Source organism: Euprymna scolopes, chromosome 14 (genome assembly GCF_053919585.1).
Source record: "Euprymna scolopes isolate OS-2025 chromosome 14, ASM5391958v1, whole genome shotgun sequence".
In the NCBI taxonomy this organism is placed as follows: domain Eukaryota; kingdom Metazoa; phylum Mollusca; class Cephalopoda; order Sepiida; family Sepiolidae; genus Euprymna; species Euprymna scolopes.
The window spans coordinates 99,046,579-99,071,557 of NC_136495.1; the positions used below are offsets into that span (position 1 = coordinate 99,046,579).

The 24,979-nt window shown below is 34.8% G+C and overlaps 1 protein-coding gene across 14 annotated transcripts in view; it reads right to left on the minus strand.

Moving 5' to 3' along the window:
- Positions 1–24,979, minus strand: part of LOC145293199 (uncharacterized) — an 806,145-nt gene that overhangs the window by 308,161 nt on the left and 473,005 nt on the right. For 7 of the 14 annotated variants that reach the window (XM_080139701.1, XM_080139702.1, XM_080139707.1 and 4 more), the window contains 2 exons: positions 19,239–19,308; positions 7,552–7,584 (listed from right to left, as the gene is read on the minus strand). In XM_080139701.1, coding sequence (XP_079995827.1) covers positions 7,552–7,584; positions 19,239–19,308 — 103 coding nt within the window. The remainder of the gene's footprint in view (positions 1–7,551; positions 7,585–19,238; positions 19,309–24,979) is intronic. The other 7 variants (XM_080139709.1, XM_080139706.1, XM_080139708.1 and 4 more) reach the window with 1 other exon arrangement.

A 24,979-nucleotide genomic window follows, 5' to 3' on the forward strand; every position in this document is an offset into this window, starting at 1 on the left:
CTTCTCATCTTGAGTATCATTTGCACACAGTTTCGGCCAAATGTAACATCCGACCTTCTTCAGGTGTATCTTGTTGAACTCAGAGAAACTCAAAATACAATTGCAAATTACTTAGGTCTTCTACTCAGTCAACAAAAACAAAACATGATCCTAAACAACTCCGTCTAAACGGCCCAACACGACATTACCAGAGCAACCTCGGCAGTTACTTGCTGAATGACTCTGGTATTGTCTTTTTATAGCTTTTGGACGAACTCATTTTCGCTGTAGGTAGGGCTGACTAAGACATTGGCACAATTCTTGAGCACTTCTGCACATACTCGTCACACTTCTCCCTGATCTCAATAACAATGTTGGGTAGGCCGCTTTTTCCTGGTACTTAGCCTTAATGGTACAGGTTCAGGAACTTCCTCAGTGTCGCTTTCATATATTAATGGTACAGGTTCAGGAACTTCCGCAGTGTCGCTTTCATATATTAATGGTACAGGTTCAGGAACTTCCGCAGTGTCGCTTTCATATATTAATGGTACAGGTTCAGGAACTTCCGCAGTGTCGCTTTCATATATCGCATCATTGAACTCTTCCTGTTCTGGATCCTTGGGTGCATCATTCTCGGGGAAACTTTTTTCATGTGTTCGTTCATATAGCAGTGGGGTTCTGTTATCTGAGGAGGTACTTTCGCTTTAGATTGAGCAATCCTTTCAGCACACTAGGCACACATCCTTTATGAGTGTTGGCTATTGATTTTCGTTGCTGTACTCATGCTAAAGTGCGTTGTACACCTTCCCTGCAGATTCTTCACCCAAACAGCATTTCCCTCCTTGTATGGAGTAGCAACTGCATTGTCAGGCACCACCAATTCATCGATGCCCTTGATATCCTATATGTGTATAGTACATTTACAGGTGCAGTCATAGTCATCTTGTCGTCCTTAGGTGTAACATTGTGCCAGTACACTGCCTCCAAGATCATGCACCGTGTTCTTACCGCATTACACTTTGTGTGATGAGACCTCTCGATTATTCTGTTTCTGTTTCCAAATGGTATGTGGTGCATCTAAATCATATGTGCATGTCACATATCTGTGTAAACTCAGCAAATCTCTTTCCACATTTGCTGTGCCATTATCGGTGAGCAACTCAACTGGCGATCCTCTTTCATAGAACACACTCTCCAACTGCTTGATGATGCTAGCAAAATCTTGTTGGTGCAAATATTTCCATATGACAAAACAGCTAGGGTCACAATATTTCAATGTCAGGTACAATTGAGTGCCGAAATGGGTTATATCTATAGCAGCCCTGCAGATCTACCTGACTTCCAATGCACTGAGGCTGGATCTATGGTTTGGGATTCTGTGCCAATCACCACTGTCCACACCTCAGCTTCAGTTATTACTGGGTTGATTAACTTTACAAAGTACAATGTCTTCTTCACACTGGGATGTTTGCTGGACTGATGAATTGCCTGTGCCAGAGAAACATTATATTCTACGGCTCTGGCACACACAGGTTCTCTGGGTTCTGTCATTTTATAGATTTCATTCAACCATCGCTGTGATACTCGAGTAAGTTAGTCAGCTCTGTTATCGTGAGAATTAATGAGTCCCACATCGATCTTCAGTTCATATTCCTGGCCCAACTCTTAGAGTGTCGAAAAGAGATGTCTAATTACCATTTCAGAGGCTGCTATGGTGGTCACTTTTGTGTGACCAGACAACGTCTCAGTTTACCACCGATATATACATGCAGAGTCCATTCATAAATGAATGGTTTCGGCTTTCAACTGCAATGCAAGGTTGACACTTCACAGCACAACATCAAGCTCAGCTAAATTTATATGCTTGTCCTCATGCACTGCTTGGAGCCAGCTTGCATCTTCTGCCACAGAACCATTGTTTTCCACAACCACACCTGTGGCAATGGAACTAGCGTCCACCCACACTGTAACATCTTGTCTGCAGATACACCAGTCACCTTTCACTGGATCATCTTAGGTTTCTCAAACAAATGTTGATCATCCGGGCAAGAAGAAAGTCTTGCACTTCGTCATTCCATGCTTGCCCTTTGTTTTACAAATGTTGCAGTGGCACATAACCAGCCACACACTGGGAAATGACCAGTCAGTTTCCCACATACTGAAAATACAATTTGATGAGTAAGTCTATCGGACACTACTGGAAGGTCACTTTCACACCACCAAAACAGTTTTCCTTGCTCCTCTGGACACGTAATCCCAACACGTGTGAGCCCAGCAACAAATCAAATCCAAGTAAGTATCCATCCACAACTAAGGCTTCTATGTTAATGCTCAGTTTTGCACCAATGACCAAGTGCAGTTCTTTAAAATGGCATGAGTGCATACCAGCATGTGTGACAGATTCAGGTTATCCATCTGGGAGGATGATTGTTATAGCTCTTCTGCATGTTCAGGCAACCAGCAATAAATGCACATTGCAGGAACCAATCCGATATGCCACCAAACAGGCCCACAAGTCTGCACAGTTCTACCAAAATATATCAATCATTCCACCTGGTTGAAAGCAGTATGCTGCAAACTACTTCCATGAAACCGAATGATGTTATATGCAGGACTCAGCACAATCCTAAACAATTCTGTCCACATGCTTCAGCATGGTCCTGAACAATTTCATCCATAAAACCCGACATGATCCTGAACACATCCATTGATTCAACCCGAACAACTCCATTGAAATGACCCAACACGATCCCAAACAACTCCGCAAATTCAAACCCGTACATTTCTGTAAAAACGACCCAACGCAATCATGAACAACTCCCTAGATTCAGACGCAAACATTTCCATTGAAATGACCCAACACGATCCTGAACAATTCCGTCGAAACGACATGATATGATCCTCAACGACTTTATCGAAACGACATTGATACACAATTTTTTGAGCACTTCTATGCATACTTGTCACAGTCATGGCTGACGAAATGAGAGCATGTTAACCTCGTGAATTAAATACATTTCGTTCGAAATTCCATGCAGATTCTCAAGTTCTTCAAGATACTCCTGAAGAAGATCGGGGGTTACATCAACCAAAACGTTGTTAAAATGACACTCAAGAGGAGAACAATAGTCTAAAGAATCCAAATAAAGCGAATGATCAATCCTCATCTCAACAATTCAGAAGAGTAAGAATGAGATGAACAATTTATTTTACAGAAAGTGCATTACAAATTATTTCAAATTGTCGCAATCATAATATGCATTAGTGCATTAGGACATTGTTTGAACTCCATCCATCTGGAATGACTTTGGAATTTCAACAATTTAATAAAGACTGTTTTTTGTTTAAAGGTTATTTTTACTAAAACAGTTGCTTTTCTACTTTTGCTTTCTGTTTAGGTATTTTTTAGGTCATGTTAGGTTAGATTCGGATTCTTTATAAATCCCTAAGTATTTAACTATAGAGTTGTTATTTTTTCCCGATTCCGTAAAAACACATGCTAAATGTGCAGATATTTTCTCAAACGTAAAAATGCACTTGTGGGGGATTGTCTATAGATTTTAGTTTTACTGGTATTTTAAAATCAGTAAATATTTATTATTTTATCATTACTAACAGTGGAAGATTTTGTTTTAAGCATAATCAAATGCTAATTAATGATAATTAAAGGAATCGTTTTTGGCATTGGAAAATAGGCACTGTTTTTCCGATTAATCGTCTCAACACTAATGTGTGTGTGTGTATATATATATATATATATATATATATATATATATATATATATATATATATATTATACATATAATATTTTAACAGTCTAATTGATATATTTATATCATATTTCAAAATACACTTTTTCATGAAGAGGAATTTATTAATAAATGTGTGTTTTCTACAGTAATGGTTGAAGATCTATAGCAAGTTATGAAAAATATCCAAAATAATACTATACACATATGCGGTTGTGACATACCTGGGAGTAGAGAGTGGGTTGTGTTCTCCACAATGTAAACTTATTCACATCTGGAGATTGCTCATAATCCCAACAAGCATTTGTTTATGAAATTCAGACTTAATGTTACAGACGACCCAAATAACCTGCAATTTCTCCTGCACATTAACCCTATCTTATAATACCAAACCAATAATGACAATAGGAGTATAGACGTAGAATATCGAATATAGGTTCAAATGTAACACTGAGATGGGCGTTCATAAATTCGGTATATTGAAAACCAAAACAAAAATAACAAAATAGTGCTGAGAAGAAGCAATGAAGACAAAAACAGTGCAAAAAAAAAAGAACAAGCGAAAAAGACGAGAATAGGACATTAAGAGTATGTATATACGTCATTATCACGACTGATTTAGTATTACGAGACCGGATGGATCAAATAGATATGTAGCACCCCCAGAATTAACACTAATAAAAAGAACACATTTTATATACTTGTTTTTTTTTAATTTTATTTTTGGAATCCTTTTAGATGATGCCTCCTAATTTGCGCATTCCTTCTGTTATCCTCATGTTCATAGTTGTTGTTGTTTCACTACGTTTGGCCAACTCATCCTCTGGCCTTCTTCAGATGACTAGCCGTGACGGAATAGGAATTCTGAGTCTTATAACTTATCCCCAGTAATGACTGCCTTCTATAGCTTTTGTCTCACCACATTTTGGCCAACTAATCCTCCGGCCTGCTTTGGATACAATTGAAATTATTATCTTCAAACAATGCTCACCTGGAACCATAGAGGCTCAACGCCTTTATCCACTGGAAGATAACGGTTTCAATCCTACCCAAACAGGCCAGAGGATTAATTGGCCAAAACGTGGCAATAACTATGGAAGGTAGAAATTACTGGGAATAAGTTACAAGGCTCAGCATACCTTTCCTGTCGTAGTTAATCACCTGAAGAAGGTCAAAGGATGAGTTGGCTGAAACGTGGTGAAACAATAGCAACTATGTAGATGAGGATAATAGCCAGTAAAAAAGAATGGCGGACACATTTTTTATAAAGACTAGTGTTGGAATGATTAATTGGAATCGAGAATCGAAACAAATCGGAACTTTTAAGCGTATGTTTGTGCTTATTTTCCAATGACCAAAAGGATTCTTTTTATTGTTTTTTATTTCTTTGTTTGAAACTTAATTTTCTACGGCTCGTATTAACGATGGAATAAATATGTATTGATTTTAAAGTAAAACTAAAATCTATAGGTCACACCCATGTGTGTATTTTTACTTTTGCAAAAATGTGTGCACATCTTACGTTTTTTTTTCTGCAGTAATCCAACTCCACACACACAAAATAATAAAGAACTCTATATTTAGAAATTTGAAAAGAATAAGAAATTGTACCGGAATCGGAAAAATATTAGAATCCTCCCACCACTACTTAACATTTAAGTTAAAAATTTTAACTTCCGGTTTTATCACTCACGATTTTCATCGTAAATAATCAAATATATATATATATATATTTATATATATATATATATATATATATATATATATATATATATATATTTTTTTTTTTTTTTTTTCAAATAAAATCCAATATTTTTTTTAATGTTCAATAAATATCTTCATAAAACATTTCTGCACAACACCTTTTTATTTAAATGTTTTTGTTCTATCTATAATCGCCTATAAAAAGCAAAAATAAAGAACTCGTGATCAAACGAAAATATCATATCCCCAAAATTAAGTAAATCCATCAAATAATTTATTTTTATAAAGAAAATCATTTATAACTGATTAGTATGGAATTTGTAGGCATTGCAAAATAAAGTTTAAATTATTGAGTTATCTTCCTTTGTTTTGTTTTTCAAAATGGCGGACAAGGCGGCCCCTCTTTAGTAACTCATAAAATTTTATTTTCTTACTACTTGATTTTTTAAATATATTTTCATACAGATTTTTCTTTATTTTTGTTTTTTAAAATAGGGAAAATTCTGAACAAGAACCATAGTTTCTATTTTTTTTGTTTTTGTTTACACACTTTGAATAAAACCGCACTTTAGTGGCCTTAACAGAATCCATTTAATATAATGCTTATAATCTTAACACGCTTGGAATGTATACATATGTTGAAACAATGCGGTTTTCATACAAACGGAAGTTAGCGATTATTTCAGCATATGTACACACCTCAAGCATGTTTTTCATAAGATTACGAGCGTAATAGTAAACTGATTTTAACTTGAAATGGTTGTTCATTTACTAATATTTAACAAAAATACAAGGTAAGACAATATTCATCGCCTGTGATAATTTTTTACCGCATTGTTTTCAGGCCATTAAATTGAAGTTTTACCGAATTTTGCTTAAATAAACGGTTTTGTAAATAAAACTATATACATTTGTTTGTTACAAATATTTAAATTTTACAAAAGAAAATGTTTTAGTCAATTTTGAAAAAATATACCCGCCACCCTATTTTTTTTTTTTTTTAAATCCGCGAACACAAAATTGTAAATGTGCATACACGACTTATTGTTTTGTTCATAATTCCACAGTAAGTTAAAAAAAAAAAAAAAAAGAAGCGGTGTTTAGACAAAATGTGTTCTTTTAGTTTTTGCTAATTCTGGAGTGCCTTAAATCTATTTGATCCAACTGAACTAGTGTTTGGGAAAGTTAACATATCTAGCAAAGGAAATTTTCCCGAATTATTATATGATGGAAGTGCCTGTGAACGTTGTATGCATGCTTTCACTGGACCTCTCCCCCTTAAGGTACGAGAATGCGCATACTCAGAAGTGATATAAGAATGACACTATAGTTATTCGTCAGTGGCTTCGTAGGTCGCTCTTAGTCCGTGTCGATGTCATCATTCGAGTTTGAATTGGCCCTATTGGTCAGGTCCGTGTCTATGTCATCGTTTGCGTTTGTATTGGCGTTGCTGTTGAGTTCATGTTGGCAATCGTTTCAAGTCAAAAGTTCTTGTTTTTTTTTTGTTTTTTTTTTCTGGCAGATATTATACAACACGCAAATTCCATCTTATGATGCTGACTAAAGTAAGAATACAATACAAGTATAAAATATAAGAATTTTTTTTTTTTAGAAATGTATATACAGTATTGTTAAAAGTGATTCTGCAGAGTTTCTTCCACCGTTATACTCCTTCATTTTTTCGGGTTGTGTCGACCCGTTACACCTCTGCATTGTATTGCCATTTAAAAGTTTTCTTTATAGGCACACTAGACAATAAACTACATTAATCTTATAAAAGATTAGAGATGATTGGGTCTTCTGTAACAACAACAAATATTAAGGTCCGTTTTTCATAAAAAAAATGCTATGAGGGGTAATTTGGATGGTCATCTCTATGATTGAGAGACCATCATTTATGATAACCTATCTACATACTTGAAAATAAACCTTAGTTTTAAATAAATGTGAATATGCAAATATCTACATTTATGGGCGCTAAAATACGGTGTATATGTATATAAACTCTTTATAAAGTGTAAGTCTGTTTTTCTTCTTCCTGACGCCTGAACAAATTTATATAACGAAAGGTTTCCATTAACATGGGTTTTAAAAATCAAGTCGCATGCTTTGTGCTAACCTGACTGGTGTCGGCTTCTTCCTGGTGGTTTCTCTATATCAGGGAAAGAGAGAGAGAAAAAAAAGACAAGGCAAAGTTTGAAATTCTGGGAACAGAATTTAGACATTTTTTTTTCTTGACACTTTGATGTTCTCATTGTTTCCTTTGCTGTTATAAAGGCATGAACGCAACAAATACAAATGAATAAAGATAAATATATAGCAAATAAAAGAAAAATAATTAACATGATGGATTAAATGATATTAGAAATGTTATAAAAGAAGATTTTATGAAAAAGCAAAAGATTTTAAATATAAAAATAATTAAAAGTGAAATAAAAAGTAAAGCGCCAAGCAAAGAAAGGAAGGAAGGAAGGAAGGAAGGAAGGAAAAAAAAAAACGAGAGCGAGTTTATTTTCAAATTAAAAAAAAAAATAAAAGTGGGACTATCTCTACTTATAAATAAAAAAACACTGTGTGTCTAGGTGAGTTCGTTCCCTATGAACTTTGAAATGGCTGGGCCGATATTTTTAAAATTTCACACAAATGTACTTTATTTGTCTGGGAGTGTTCTTAGGTTTTATATCAGAAAAGCTCTGAAAAGTATCAAAAATCGATAATCGAAAAAATCTGATTAAAAAAAAGAACAGTCCTATTTTGACCAAAGTTAACACATTTTAAGTACATTTGAGAAGTTTTATCACCACACAAGCAGAATGGTCCCGGGGTATAAAATCAACAGTAAGTTCTTTGATAAGATAGGGGCGTGTTCGAAATGAATGTTTCTGTTTAGAGCACAATTGAACAATGATACTTGATTTTTGCATTTTTTAAGCCATTATATGCAAATAATTTTGTAAAATCAACTATGGGTTCGCTAGAGTTCAATGTAGAAACATTTGTTGATCATCATTCAATCCTGGACAACATTCGGGCTCCCTGCGAGTCCATGATAATAGAAAAATGTGGATGGAGAAACACGGATGCAAGGATGGGCATGGGGTGTTGGTTGAAGGAGAAGCAAAGTAATTATAGTGGGAAGAGGGAGAGAAATAAAGATATAAAGGGTGTGAGGGATGGAAAGAAAGGCGAGGGGAGAGGAAAAGATAGAGAGAGAAGATAAAGGAGAGGTTGAAGCGATAGAGGAAAGAGATTCGAGGTAAAGGAGGAGGAGGAGAGGTAGAGGGGGAAGGAGAGAAATAGAAAGAGAGGGAGGGTAGAGGTAGAAGAAGGAAAGGGGAGAAAGCGATAGAGAGGAGGGGAAGAACTACAAAGAAAGAAAGGGTAAGAGAGACGTGAAATTAAAACGAAAGACTAATAATGAAGGACAATGGCGGTAGAGGATGTGAATGAAGGAGATGAATATAAAAGTAGGTTAAAAAAAAGGAGGGCACGTTATAAAATATTTCATATAATAATGTAGAATGTGGTCACAGATTTGGACGATTATATTTATAGCCAGGGGTGATAAGAACGGACCAATCAAGTATCAGAATGGCTGGATAAAATATACTGAATCTTTGAAGTTTTCAGTCAGCTTTTCATCTTGACATAAGATAACTATGCTCTGCTGAACCTGACTGAATTAATACTACCATTCTTTACTTGGGCTTCTTTGACTGGATTGATGCTGCCAATTGTTTCTTGTGACAATTACATTTAATATTTGCAATTGGATAATTTTTTTTCTTTACGATAGTTATCTCTTTTGGGTCATTTTTCTACTACAATAATGACTCACTACTACAAAGGAAGAAACTGTGAACAAAAAAAAATATATATATAACACACAGACAAAGGTGAAAAATGATAGATGTTGATGGTGAAAATTGTGAATTTTTCATTTATTTTGTTTTAAATGATATCAAAACTATTGAACACAAACTACTATTATACTTATAATTGGAGAGAAATTTGGAAAGCCATACCTTCCTCAGCAGTATTAGTTGGACGTAATCGACCCAAACAACGTGTAAGCTATAAAACAATCCATGATGTTAAGGATAGATGAAACGCCTTTTAATTTCGGAAGTTAATCACTTGTCTTAATAAAAGCACTAATTCCTCTCAGCTCACTGGATTGATGTCATGAAGAGTATCCAGCATATGAAAATTTTGACTAAACGGAGAAAACAACTTCCAAGGGAAATATCTTACATTTCAGGTTATATAGTTTAAATAATAACCTGATCAGAGATAATAATCTATTTAAATAATATCCTGGTCAGCCTGGAAGTCAATTTTTAAGAGCCGTCCAACATATGTCAGCATGTAAAATTGACATTAAACAGAATATGACGGTGATTTGTTCACGGTGATATGGTTATTTAGCATGTGCCGGCTATAAATAAACGGTGGCACGTGAACTCAGAATACTTTAGATATATAACTAAGGCGATTATGCAAACGTTGGGAGTTTGAGGTGGCACAATAAAAGATGAAATTTTTTTTTTTTGCTCGACAAAGGTTTCTTTGGTTTTTGGACACCAGCTCATTCACGGGTGATTTTATTGTTAAAGAAGACAGAAGAAAGAAGTATTGCTGTTGCTTATGCGAAGAGTAAAAGTCTTTGTGGTGGGAGAAAAGAGACCCAAAAATACTAATCCGGTTGGAGTGTGCGTTTTTTCTTTTCAACTCCAAATAATTTACGTGACTGAAATGCGAATTAATAATATATATACATCTTTCAGTCATATACATTACAATATTTTCAGATGATGAAGCCAGATTATCATGCATTTAGTTTTTCTGTAATTTTGTCTTTTCCTTTGTGTGAGGCCTCAGTTATTTACCTGATCTAGTGTAGTGTGACCCTTTGTTTTTAACAGGCGATTCTTCGATTATCTGCATCTCAAACTTGAACTATTTTAGGTGCACCATCGTTGCCGATGGTGGAATAGTGTGTTATCTCTTTTATAGGGCGCCGCTTGTATTTAGGCTGTTTGGATCGTTGGTATCCAGTGATTTTTTAAATGGAAATCGCTTGAGACACGGTATGAAGCCACTTGATGTAAGGAGGTAACAAGAATGAAAGATGATTATTGCACAGACAGGAGATGCCTATTGACCTTGGTCTGTTCAAGACCAAGGTTGTAGGTAGAAGGAAAACAATGGAAAGGAATAGAGTTCTACAACCTTGCAGTTCTTGGAAAGAAGCTTGGAAGGAAACTGTATTACAATGAAGTATGAAAACAGCGAATTGGTGGATACCCCAGAACGAGTTGGAACAAATGAAGCAGGGAATAGATCAGACAATTCTGAGGAACACATGCCATAATACTATTTGTAGAAAAGACTGAGACTAACAACATCACGTCTGTAAGAGGTTGCAGTGAATAAGAAAGTGTGAGGCCAATCAAATTACAGATACGTTTCAAGAACTTTCAAATTCACCAGCCCAAACATTGTTCCTCAGACATTTGGGGGTGTTAGATAGGTACGCTTATCCATTGCTGTCTTTGCTACAATTGTATATGATTGTACAGCATAATTAACATGCTAGCTCCCGTCAGATCATTGAAGTTTCGTTGAGCTTAATCATAACTAAAATGGGTGACCATTTGGGAATACCAGGTTCTGTATGTGAGAGATCTCTCTGCTTACCACAGCATTGTTTCCAGCTATGCTGGATCACTCCTTTCTACTGGAATTAAGAGGTGCCAATTCAGGAGAAGTGTGGTTAGAGATTGTACAACCCTTGCTTCACAATTGAATCTCCACATAGGCACCCTTATAGGGGAAGGGGTATCTATTGTCCTTTAAGACTGAATCGAAACCTATATAATCAGAGATCCACATGTTCTATCATGCGGCTCATGTCTCTTGATTTTAAGTAGCTACAATTCATGGATCAATATCTTTTAGAAATCTCGAAATACAGTGTTGCTCATTACATTATACGTCACAATTTCAGAGAAGCCTCAAAGCATTGATCCGAGAAATTTGCTCTTCCTTAGTGATGTGTGGAGAGGAGAAAAGTGACGAGGTGGTGGTTCTGACACCTAATCATATTCAAATTCCTTTTCTTATAATATTTCTCCATACTAAGACTTATGCTTGAGTCTTTGGGGCATACAATCAAAGAGTTGATCCCGATTGCTTATCAACATTTTTTGGCAGAAATTTGTACTGTACAATGACAGACACTTTCCTTTTCCCCTATCTCTTCTTCTTCTTCTTCACAATTCTTACTCTACTCTTCAATTTTAGAAGGTAATTAAAGCGGATATTTCCTGCCAAATTTATATTAAACTCAGTTGGCATTTGGACGTTGAAGAAGCAACATGCACTATTTGCAGCTCAGATTTATATATTTGTTCAACTCTTTATGGTGGGTTTCACCCCAATAATATAATTCTTATTGAATGATATGAATTTAACTCATGGGATTCCATTTGTTGAATTGCTATGTCAGCAACAATTGTAAAACCCAACAGCTAAGAACTTTTTTCTTGAATTATCGAATTTCCATTTGCTAATCATAGACTTTTACGCAGTGTATCGACAGTTGTGAAAATCTTCTATCAGGCTAAATGTCACCATTTTAGGACCTACTAATTTGGCAACATTATAACCTGTGATCTTCAGTAACCCAGGTAGTCTTATTTCTGATGTTTTATGCCAAATCTAACTATGCGAGATATTTCTCACATTTTATTTCTTCGTTAAGGTTCACATGAGACTGCTTTCTGTTAAACTACAACATGGCATTTTCTAAATCAATGTCAACGAATACTTGACATAAACCTAAAAGACTTTGTTCTTTTCATTAATCATTTTCAATCCTCTCATAGTATTCTACATCATTAAACTGACAAGCCATCTCATTAGCCTTTATTCCAGAGTGATCTTTGACCGTGATAAGTATTGACCTATTATTATATAGCATTTTTTATTAAGTGTTAACACGTAATTTATAATTGCTTTTATTTAATAAATCGTTTAAATGATTAAAAAGTGAATGTTTTGTTCAATTACAATTTAAAGTAAAAAAAAAAAATGTCTCATTGAGTTGATGTGCAGAAGAGGAAAAAATTGAAGAACCTTCTATAGACGTAGTTCATCTAGCCTATAATAATTGTAATAAAATAAGTGAAGAGTTTCGTCCCCTGAATTAGGTGAACAGTGATTTCGTTATTTGTTACAACGGGGGTGGGGGGAACATTGTCAAATCCAATTTTAACTGGATTTCGACAAACATATTTTTTTTTTCTAAAAAGAAGTGAAATCGAATCAATAAGAAATCAATATTCTTTAATTGATTTCCCAAAAGAAAGCATCGCCATCGAATTTGAACTAGCGATGATTTCTGCGTATCTGTTCTGATTTTTATTTTAATTCTTTCAAAATGTTACCCTATCACCTGCGCCAAATGTTTGTTCAAAAATAAATTATCAGCAGAATTGCAAGAAAACTAATGTGAAGAAAAAGACCCCTCTCCCTCCCCTCGATCCACCGAATAAATAAACCAGAAAAATTAATTACTTGAACAGAAAGTTTTGCAGCAATTTTATGTCTATTTATAAAGATTGAAATCATGATATAATGCTACTAAACCTCATGTCTAGAATCCGTATTTCAATTTCACTCTAAATCTAGTACACTATTTTGATTCTAGAAAATGTCTAAAATCTAATCCTTCAGTTTAAGACCTCTTAAGAAAAAATTGAAACTCAAGGAATCTGGGTTTGATGGAGTTTAATGACTATGTGTAAGATAGTAAAGGATCACGTATACAAAGGCAAGCAAAATGACATCACCAGTAGGGAAAAGTGGAGATGTTAAAAAGGAAATTACATTAGAGACGGGAGTAACTACCGAGATCATATAAAAGGCATGGATGACCTTTAAGATCACGTTTGAGACAGGATCATGTGGGTGACATTATGTGCCATAATAATAAGGAAATAAATGTTGCTGATACGAAGGAAAAGCAAATTAAATTCTTTTCTATTCTTAGTCTTTGCAACTGAGGCTACAATGTGTTGATTCCCGGACAATGTTACATATGGATCAAATTCAATGTAAATCTGAAATATTTTAATTTTCAAATGAAAGGTTGTACTCCTGTCATATTCTGTAAAATCTTTTTTTAAATACTCCAAATAAACTGTAATCTGGGGAATATTCTTTAATTGATGTCTAACACTTATTGTTAAAATTTTACAAAGATTGAAGATATTTGAGTTTTCACTAAAGGTTTGCCCCCTCCCTCTGTATGTACGTCATTTGCCTAAAGTTGCATTAAACTAAATATAGCCAACATTTGGACCACTTATACATAGAAACTGTATTCCACAATTCATAATGATCGGTTTATTAGGTTAGGAGTGAATGTAGTACATACAAATATATAAACATAGCCAACTTTTACAAATAGTTCAATGAGATAGACCTAGAGTTTAATAATATGCTATAATGGCACAGTAACAATAAAGCTAAGTGGCTGACTATAGTCGAGGGCAGCCCAAAGGCTCCTTTTTTATTAGCTACTCCCTTTTTATTAGCTTATATGCTCCGTTTTTATTAGTGTAGGAGAGGGCACCACACCACTCACAGGATTACCCTGCTCTGATAATGCTAAGTGTGCAGCAAGGGGGCATCAACTACCATTTTTTTTTTTAAGTCTTTGGTATGACTTGTCTGAGGATCGAATCCTGGTCTCATGGCTCATAATTAAACACTCTTACGATCATGCCGAACGGGCATAACTAAACAAAAACAAAATGGAGAAAGTAATGCTAAAAGTTGCAAAGGTTCCTCAACTAATAGAGAAGCTGTTTACCAAGCTCCCCATGAGGACTAGACGTGATGTAATATTGAGGTTTCATGAACACTGCAAGAATGTTCGAAGCTGGTAAAGCAGTCAATATATAAACATTGTCTACATCAGCCCCATTGCCATTCCTCGGTAGGCGCACCTCAAGCGATCAGTGATAACTGTTTCCTTTTCATAACGAGGTGTTAGCAGTTATGTCATCTCATGGAAAAGTTGTAATGTTTGGGTAGAATGGCCTCCTAAATCTTAAGCAGAGCAATCAACATAAATCGAAACTCGAGAGTCAAAGAGAACATGGTTGAATTAATGAGATTAAAGATGAGAACAGTAGTCTGAGGAATCCAAATAAGAACAACCAATCCTCATCTAAAAGATTCAGAGTTAAACTAATAGAGAACTGCTGAGAGAAAAATCAAGTGAGTTTATATTGAGCTCCAGGGTTTAGTTCGTTTTAGTATACCTTTTGTTAAACCCATTTTTACCTTTCTTAATTCTCCTCCCTTTCTCGTTATTTTACTTTTTATTTTTAAATGGATGATCTGTTTACATTTGAAAGTTATTTTGTTTTTGTTTGTAAGCTGTGTTTTGCAAATTTTTCTTGCACACCATACATATTCTCTAAAGATTTTTTTTCTCTCATTCTTGGCATGTTGAATTGATTATATAATTATGCTAGCAGGCCGCTCAGCATTGCCCGATCATAAAACATGTTTAAGTATAATATTTTAATTTATGCAGATTTCACATTTATTATTATGGAACCAATTCTGTATTTACCCAACATATAGTAGTGATTTCAAAAATTAAAAAATACCCCCCAAAACTTGGGTGTATTTAGCTAGAATCGAAACCAAAACATTTAGCACTCTAATGGTATTTTCTACCATCTGAACTAATGACACATGCATATCAAAACTTGATAAATTATCGCAGTTAAACATAAATGTATATCTGTGCACGTGTACAGCATATACACTGTTGAACTATGCCTGTCAAGTTCCAATTTTTCAATTTTGACCCCTTAGTAGGTATCTTTCCAGTTAAAAACCAAATCGATTTTGTTCCACACATCCGAATACTCCATATATCAAGTTTCAAGCTTATAAGCCAAAAGTTGACAGAATAGTTTGGTAGAAACCGTTCTACTGACAGATAAGGTCATTTTTTTTATTCTATATAAAAATTATTATATCATTTTTTATTTCTTCTCAGTTTGTTCAAGCTGGGGGATGAGGCATCCTACCCGATGCCAAACATTCACCTGCTTTCTGATATATTCCGCTCAAGAGATCTTTTTAAGATTCTTACTGTCCCTTTAAGTGCAATTGTTTAAATCTCTCTGGCACTTGATTCACCGGGTATATTTCCCTAATCAGATTTTGAAATTCTTTTTCATGAGTACAGCTGCTTCTATAATTACTGGAATGATACAAGATCTTTCTAAGATTCCATTGTCTTTTCCTGCTATACATAAGATGTTGGTATTTCGTTATCTTTTTCCTCTCAGCTTTGTTTAATCCAGCATCATTAGGGGACACTAACTTCTACTAAGGTCGTTTATGTCAGGTTTAATAGCTCCGTTTTTGAGGTATATAACTGTAGGAATTATATAGTCATAGTAGATAATGTAGGACTTTTTTCCCAAATGATTGATGCCATGTGTGCATACTGTCATTTATTTAATGCATCACAGTGTGCTAATTTTGTATTTGTAATGCCGTGACTGCTGTATCCTTAAAACTTCTTCAGATATTTGTCAAAATGGTCAAAGTTCTGGAAATCTCAATTGGAATGTTGATCTAATCAAGAAGGCATATTATTATTGTTCTGCTTCTTAGTTTTACTTCATCTTCTTAACAATTTTGGGGTTTTTGATTCTAATCAAATGACATCTACATAAAAATGTAGATGTCATTTTATTAGAATCAATTTTGTTTGCGATTGGAAAAAATATGACGTAATCTATTTGGCATTTTATAGACATGTGTCAAAAGTTTGCAACATTTGCATATGTGATAGTCTGTGACGTCAAGATCACATCGAAGGCATTCGTCATGTGATGGTAGTTGCTGCATTTACACGCCATTCATTATTTCATTTAATGATGCAGCGTTAAACAGAACTGAGAGTAAAAGGATGACAAAATACCAAGCTCTCCATCGTTCCAGTAATTATAGGAACAACCTGACTCATGAAATTCAAAAACTACCCGGCAAATATACTCGGTGAATAAAATGCAAGACCGATACAAACAACTGCATTTAAAAGGGACAGTTAGGGTCTTAAAAAGATTTTTCGATTGGTATGTACGACAGTGGTTGAATGCCTGGCATCTTGTAGTGTGCCCCATCACCAACTATAACAATATAAGAAAATTGAAACAAAAAAATATATATGGAGGGATGAACTGATAACATAATTCAGTAGTTTCTTTCCTAGAATGCTACGTTTGTAGAACACAATACCGCAGGGCTGCTTTCCAGCTGATTATAACATAGCCGCTTTCAAGTCTAATGTAAATAAGTTCTTGTTGAACCATCCTCTTAAATAATTAAGCTTTACCAAAGTTCCCCCTTACTACTCATCAATTGTTATCTCACCATCTATCTAACACTTATTTACTCTTATCCTAAAGTATCCTCTGGGCCTTGAAAAGAGGTGATCCCCAAGTAAATGAACCCCCCCCCAACCCCCCAAAAAACTAATGCTTTATGAGTTCAAACTGGGCCATAACGATTCAAAAACAACAGCAACAAAATATTATGTGAGAAAGGTGAAAGCACAGTTGATCTCAGTAAACTAACCATAAAGCAAAAGCAGGTGGGCCTAAACCGTGTCTGCCACTAATCGTTAGAATGTTTGCTGATAGGTTGGGAGACCTTAGTCGAGTCATACCAAAGATTCAAATTTACACACCATTGTATCCCCCAGCAAAACCTTACTACTGGGTGTCAGGTGGCTCATGCTTTTTACTTCAGTGTGACACAACCTACACTTGTCGTTACCAAGACCACTCATAAAAAAAAATGGTGATCAAGCCTTGATCTTATGCAGTCATTATTATCTTTTTTTGTTCATAGTGGAGCGATTCTTCTTTCAGTCAGTGTATAATCTTCCTTATCAATATATTCCTGGGATAATGCATCCAGAAAATATCTGGCACGTTTCTGATTGACCCTTTCTTCCAGTTTTCTGCAATGGAAGGTCTTGGTGTACTTCTGGCGGCTCTTTTGTGCTATTTCTCTGGCAGGCTTGTTTTGCTGTTTTTGTCTCATTTCTGAGACAGTCTTGTCCCAACTGTTTGAGGTTGTTCTACTGGTTCTTGTTTTTATGATGTTGATATACCATCCTCACGTTTAAGTTCTGTAAGCTCATCAGATAACGAGGGATGCTGGCTTCAGATCGAAAAACAATAATATATGTTAATTATCTTATACATTGCAGGATGATGGAGTTCCTAAGTCTAAGTATTGTAGAAAATAAGAGAAACAATTTCCTAGGTTTGGGGCAAACCTGGAAACATTTGGAAGTAAATATATTTGTCAGGATGATAAATTAGCCAGTGTTGGGTATACACATGGTTTGTTTTATTAGACAACCACTGACGTTTTAAGCTAAATAAAAACTAGGATATTTCCTCATCGATGGTGAGCTGTCAGTATTATGGCAACATCATATCAAGCAATGTTCATGGCTATGCTCATTTTTATGGAATTCGCTCTAAACAGGGCATGAAGCAATTTGATGTAAGGAGCAGCTAAAAAAAAAAAATGCCACTTTAAAGTCAAAAACTAATAAATGATAAGTGTTGGATGAATAGATTCCAACCTAGAAAACAGAAATTATTCCCCTTTGTAAGAAATATCAATCATTGAATATGAGGATTAAGGGAGAAAATAAGAGAAGCGAAGATCATGAGGGAGCTGAAAGTCAACCCAAGATCCACTTTCTACGCTCCTTCTTTCGATGTCATGTTGCTTTTTTTTATTTTTTTTTAAAGTGCAAGTTACTAGTGTTTGATAATATGATCGGATACTTCTCAGATGAAATGTCACTGAAAGCAGAAAAAAAGGTCCGTCAGCGTTGCACTTTTGTTACATCCTGCTTATTTTCCCAGCAGCAGTCATGGTCTCTCTTCCCTCTTCCTCTTCTTCTGCATGACCAACTCTCGTACATAAGATATCGTTTCTGACACACGACCATCCCCCCCAAAAATAAAAACAACATCTTTTATGCTGATACTCAGACTCTGACAGCGCCCAAATTTTGGTGCCGAAACCCAGGATTGAACCAGGACTGATTTTTTTTCAAGTTAGGCTTTTATAACCTGCTTTTTAGTGGATCTATCTCACATGTTGATTAGAATAAATTAAATAGTTGGGATCTATAAAATCAAAGGAAGTTTCTGTTAAGATTTTCTTTGTTTTGTGGATGTTTCTATAGAGTGGAGGGACAAAGATGGTTAAAGGAGAAGTGGAAGGAAAGGAAAGACTAGGAAATGAAAATAAGCAGAGATTGGAAATACGAAAACTATTACAAAAACTTAAAACTTTTAAAACCGATTACAATAACAACAAAATGGTAAATATTATTGTTTTATGTAAGATCATAAATAGCCTTTTTTTACAAAGTGGTGTAATTCTGCTTGGTCTTGTATAATGTATACAAAACAATGCAGATGTAAATCATGTGTCATACGCAGGACAGACAACAGGTTAAGACAAAGCAAGTAAAAACGAAATAACAAAATAATAATAAACGTCTATAAAGAAAGAGTGAGAATTTGATCTAAAACATAAAAAATACGGATGAAGGTTGATGTAAATTAAATTAAAATGCAGAAAATTAAAAAAAATATGTGCTTTGATTTTAAAGGCTTGGAAAAAAAAAGAAAATAGTAGAAATAAACTTTGAAAGCTTTGGATACTTACCTTCCTCGGCACCCTCCCCTTCCGAGCCTTCTTTTGAATCCTTCCTTTTTATTAAACTGCCTTTCTTGGACTGGATTGTCAATTTGAAAAAGAAAAAAAGGATAGAAACAAGAAAACCGGTTAGAATTCATTTTTGATTAAAATAGATAAGAAGTTTACATCATAGTTAGGTTGAGAGAAAACAATTTTGGGTGCAAGAAATCTAATATAATGCAACGGATGAAAACTCGGCTAAATTTTCAGATTAGGTCCACCTCCACAATTTTTCTTTTAAATGACAACTTTTATTGGTTTTCGACTATACTGAATACGAAAATCGCATTGGAATTTTGAAGAAATAAGTAGTTAGCAAGACATAAAAGGTTGTATTATGCATTGTATTCTTTGGCGACCATCTTTTTTACGCCCGTGCGCGCGTGCCATAAACAAATCTACTAATCTATGGCTGACATTGCACGCGCGTGAAAAAGATGGCCACCGAAGAATGCAATGCATAATACAACATTTTATATCTCGATAACTAATTATTTCTGCAAAATTTCAATGCGATTTTCGTATTCAGCATAGTCGAAAACCTACCTAAAGTGTCATTTAAAGAAAATTGTGGAGGTGGACCTAATCTAAAAAAATACCAAAACTCGGATGTGGAAAAAGTATGTTTGGATGGAGAGACTATTGGAGTTGCCTGGAAATTTTGTTATCCTAGTAACACCATTGGAACACAGAGAAATTGATGTGGTGTGAAAGCAAGTGTGAGGAATATATGCGGCATAATCATGTTGACACGCCGGTTTTCATCAAATCAGTAAAGTTAAGCAACAATAAGTTTGGTCAGTATAGGAATATCAAGCACTGTGTGTAGGAAGATATCAAGATCTTCCTGCAAGAACTGCAAAAACCTAACATTGTCATCTTTCCTGACTGGGATATAGATGTGACTGAGGCCTGTTTGTGATTTTGAGATTCTCATGATACTTCCTCCTTCAAAAGAAACCGGTTCAACTCGTCTAGGATGAATGCCACTGGCTATATAAGTGTTATGGGTAAATGGAGTAAGTTTATGGACTTCTGTCATTACTAACCACCAGAGTGTTCCCACTATCAACCAAGAGAAAAAAAATCTATCAGTCACGTGTATGATAAGTGATAAGGATGGATTTGAAACAAAAAAAAAAGAGGGATCGATGAAGATTTGAAAGAGATAGGTCAGTTTATACGTAGATTTCTAAAAGCCGTCCAACACATGCCAAAATGTAAAACAGAAGCTAAACCGAATATGATGAAATGCGAAACATTTTTGAAATATTTTAATTCTTAATTTTGATATGTAGAATCAGATAAAAGGCGAAAGCTCACATATTAAACTATATACTTTTTCAAATCCTTGGTTTATGCGCTATCTGATGCAATTTAGATGCAGATTTATGTAAGATTTAAGCGTTTGTGGAATGATTTACCTGGAAATGTTACAAGTAAAATTTTAGAAATATTAAAAGATTTATCCAATTCTTCTCACAATTATATGTCTTCAAATAGAAAACATTTGTTGCAAATGGATGTTGAATGCATGCTATGTTGTTAGTTTACATGTTACGGTTCATAAATTATAGCATACATACTTATTTCCCCCCAAAATTGATAATTGTCCATTGTGAAGTTCTGTGTCCGTTTGGGATTTCCTTGGTTTTCTCTTGTTTAAACTTTCCTTTATATCATTTAAACTTTCTTCAATGTTTTTGTTGCAGTAATTGTTTTATGACATCAATATTTACATTTCATATATATATATATATATATATATATATATATATATATATATATTTACATGAGAAGGAAGAAATCCGTAAAGTGTGCATTACACAAAAACAAATCTTCCAAGTAATCATTTATTACAGGTCGCAGTTCTCATTAACCAAATCCCCTGGTTATGATGCTTGTATCAGTAAATATGGAAAAGAATTCAATGCAATCCAAAATTCTGCTGACTGGTTGGAATTCTTCAAATCAGCATGGATGCAATTCACTCGTTTAAAGAATCAGCACAAGAAAGGCAATACAGCTGTGCTCGAACTTGCTGCTACAAAAATAAAGTTATTTGATGCTATTGTTGCTGTTGAGAGTGAAGCTGTTATAGCAACAAGGAAAATGCACACGTTAGCAATAAGGCATATAATGTAAAGATAAGAATTCATGACAATATGAAAGATTTAAAGTTTAAGTAGCATGTGTCAAGACTAGGTGGTGCAGATTGTATTCTTTGTAGAAGCAAGCAGATAGACTGGACAAATCCTGAATTTATTTCTGATGGATTCCCAATCAACAGATATGCTGAGGATACTCTGAAGTTGTGGGAAAGTCTAGTTGATGATGATGGTGGGGTTCCTACTAAAAGTGGTGACTTAAAGCAAGGTGTTACAGCAAAACCAATTTCTGTATCAGACCAGAAAAGTATCACGATAACCCATACCTACATCAATGGCACTACATGTTTCCTCAAAGTTATGTATCGTTGCCACATATGGATTGAGAAGTATGGGACATTAGGTGACCCAATTTGCCTCCAGAAAAAGAGTCCTTAACAAAATTCACGAGGAAACTGGTATCTGGATAGATGTAATCATGCTGGTGGAAAACGTGAGACATCAACAAATGACCCTCAAGGAAGACGTTTTTTCTCCGATGAGGTTATTGATTGCATGTAAGGACTGAATCCTGTGAAACACAATTTGTTGCTTTTGCATCGACAGTTGTCAAAAATCATCAGTGTTGTATCTTCCTCAAGACAAGTTAACCTCGATAAGATGAAAATTCTTTGCTAAAGTACAATTACGAATATGTGTGATCATTTTAAATGAGAGAAGTTAAATCACTCTTCATAGAATAAGTCACCATTTAGCTGAGTTGATGGCTATGAATGATGGCTATGAATGATGGCTGCAGATTAAGAAACTTGTCAGAGGAATGTTTGGAGTCCAACAATAAAGACATCCGTAATTATTTGCAATTCCTTTCAAGAAAAACATCACCTATTGAACAGTTAACTGATGTTATTTGTAGACTGTTTGAACGTTTTGATCCTGATGTTGTGAAGCAGTTCAATCAATTGCATCCTAATAAGTATTGCACTGAATGTGGTACAAATAATCACATTATTAGATCTCATGCTAGGCTTATCAAAGAACTTTTGTTTCTCTTGCTGAAGATATCTTACTTGATTGATATGTTGTAATATATATACTATTTCATATTCACATTATTAGACTTACAACAAGCCATGAACAACTGCAAGTGGATCATTTTTCACTAAGATATGCCCAAATATCTAATTTGTCCTTCTGGGAGCAAAATCCCGAATTTAAATTTTTGGACCCTAAATACTCCCAAATTTGACATTTTTGAAATATTTTAATTTTTCTGTATTCAACCCACCGTTTTACCAAAAATGCCCTTAACCACCACCTAAGGACATGCCATAGTGTATTTCCACAAATCAGCGATCTGGGCACACAATGCATCCCCAACAAATATAATTATATGTACAGGGTGTCTGGCTACATCATATAGCCAGACTTTGTAGGCACCCTGTATATTATGTAGCCAAACTCTGTGGCCACCCTGTATAATCATTGCATAATGTTTGAAATATGTTTTTTTGATTCAAAAGGTTTTCAAAACAGTCATTGTTGAGCCATGTACGTGCTAACGTTTTATTTGCTTTTGCAATGTTTATTCTAAATGATGCGTCCTATACACTTTGAATTATTCCAAAGAAACTGAACTTTGTGGAATATTATTGTCCAATACTTACCAGCCTATTTGATGTAATGTTTTTGGAGTCGACTGGGAGATCAGAGTTTAATCCTAGCTCAAGTCGTTATTTTCATGGAAAGTGTTCGACTGAGCTGCAATCTATGGTCCTCCCTCGCCAAACTTTCACAAGAAACACTAGTCTAGCTGTAAACACTATCAATAATTCCCCCCACTCTTTATCTGTGCCTAAACCTAAACGTAGATTCCATGAACAAAGCTTTTTTATTAGAACTGCACGCCTGTGGAATTGTCTTCCGTTTTCCTGCTTTCCGGCTGACTACAATATGGTTGTCTTCAAGTCTAACGTAAATAAGTTCTTGATGAGCCGTTCCATATAAGTTATCAAATTTACCAAATTTTCATTACTAATGATTATTATATTATCCAATTTCTACTGTACACTCTTTAACCCTTATCCTTGAGTGGCCTCTTGGCCTTGATAATGTGTTCATACCTATGAAAAAAAAAAAAAAAAGAAAAAGTCCAATGTGAACAAGTTCTAATTGAATCGTCCCCCTAAGTAATCCAAGTTACAAAATTCCCACTGTTTACTATGCTAAAATCACAATGACTAATGTATACCTATTAACCCTTATCCTCGGGTGGCCTCTGGGCCTTGATAAGTGGTGACACCCATGTAAAAAAAAAAAAAAGTCATATAAAAGATTTAACAAGTGAAGTATGCATGGCCCCATGTGAGTGCACAGTGAATGAGGTATAAAAAATGACTAAGTTCAGCATCCCCCCCCGATTTATCCCCCAAAGTCCCCAGAAGATATCAAATCCTGGTGAAAATGAACAAACGGTGCAGTTTTAGGCCTTAACATATGTAAATTTGAGTTCTGCACTATGCAAAAAAAGATATGAGACTAAGTCCATCATTTGCCCCCGCCCCCATTTAGTCCCAAAAATCCCAAGGCTTTAACATATTTGAGTTCAGCACCATGCAAAATTGCTAAATATACATACACAGAAAATTTTGGACAAATATGGTAAAATAGTCCCAAAAATGGAGTGTTTTTATTAGCCCTAAAAGAGCCTCTGGGGTACATTCAACAGTTATCACAAAGTATAGATAAACAAAATTATATAGAAATCAGTTAGTTACAACTTTTCAGAAAGTTTTCTAAAAAACCAAGGAATCAATTTTTTTTTTAATAAGCACAAAAGTATCAATTTTAGCCATTTTAACCTGAAAGGCACCCGGGGGGTGGGGGGCAACCGGAGTTTTCCCATAAAATCCATCCTGTTACTTTTTTTTTTTTACTAATATCATGTTTAAAGTTTGTGCAAAATTTCCAAAAATTCCAAGGCGTAGTTATTGAAAAAAGTGCTGACAGACGAACGGACAAAAGTGAATTTACAGGTCCACCCTCCTTTTGTTGGGAGACCAAAAATGATACTTGCTGTCACTTTGTTAAGTGCTTAGCATTATAAGATGAGCATCAAGAGTAAATAGAATAATCCTAAGAAAGAAGTGGCGCCCATCTCTATATGTTTGTTTAGTAGCTAATTAAAACCTTCAAGTCGCCCTTGACTATTGCCGACACCTTCTTGTTTACTTTCCTAGTGTTAAAATTTCTGAAAAATTCGGAAGTAGCTAAATTTTCATTCCTTTCTTGCCTACCCCATTGCATAAAACTATATTGAACAGAGTATAGTTCACATTACCATCCCTTATGCCTCGCAGCAGCATTTCCAGATTCATAATGAATTCTTCTTACTATGGTGAATATATATGTATTCCTGCTCAACTTTTGCCATCCATATAAGCACAGATCACTTTCCAAGTAATAAGGAATGTTATTTTCTTTCATTCATGTCTGAATTATTTTGAAATATTAGAACTTTTTTGGGAAATTAATCAAATTAATAATGCATCAGAATGGGAGTAGATTTTTTTCTTTCTTTCTGATAAAAACCAAGAAAAA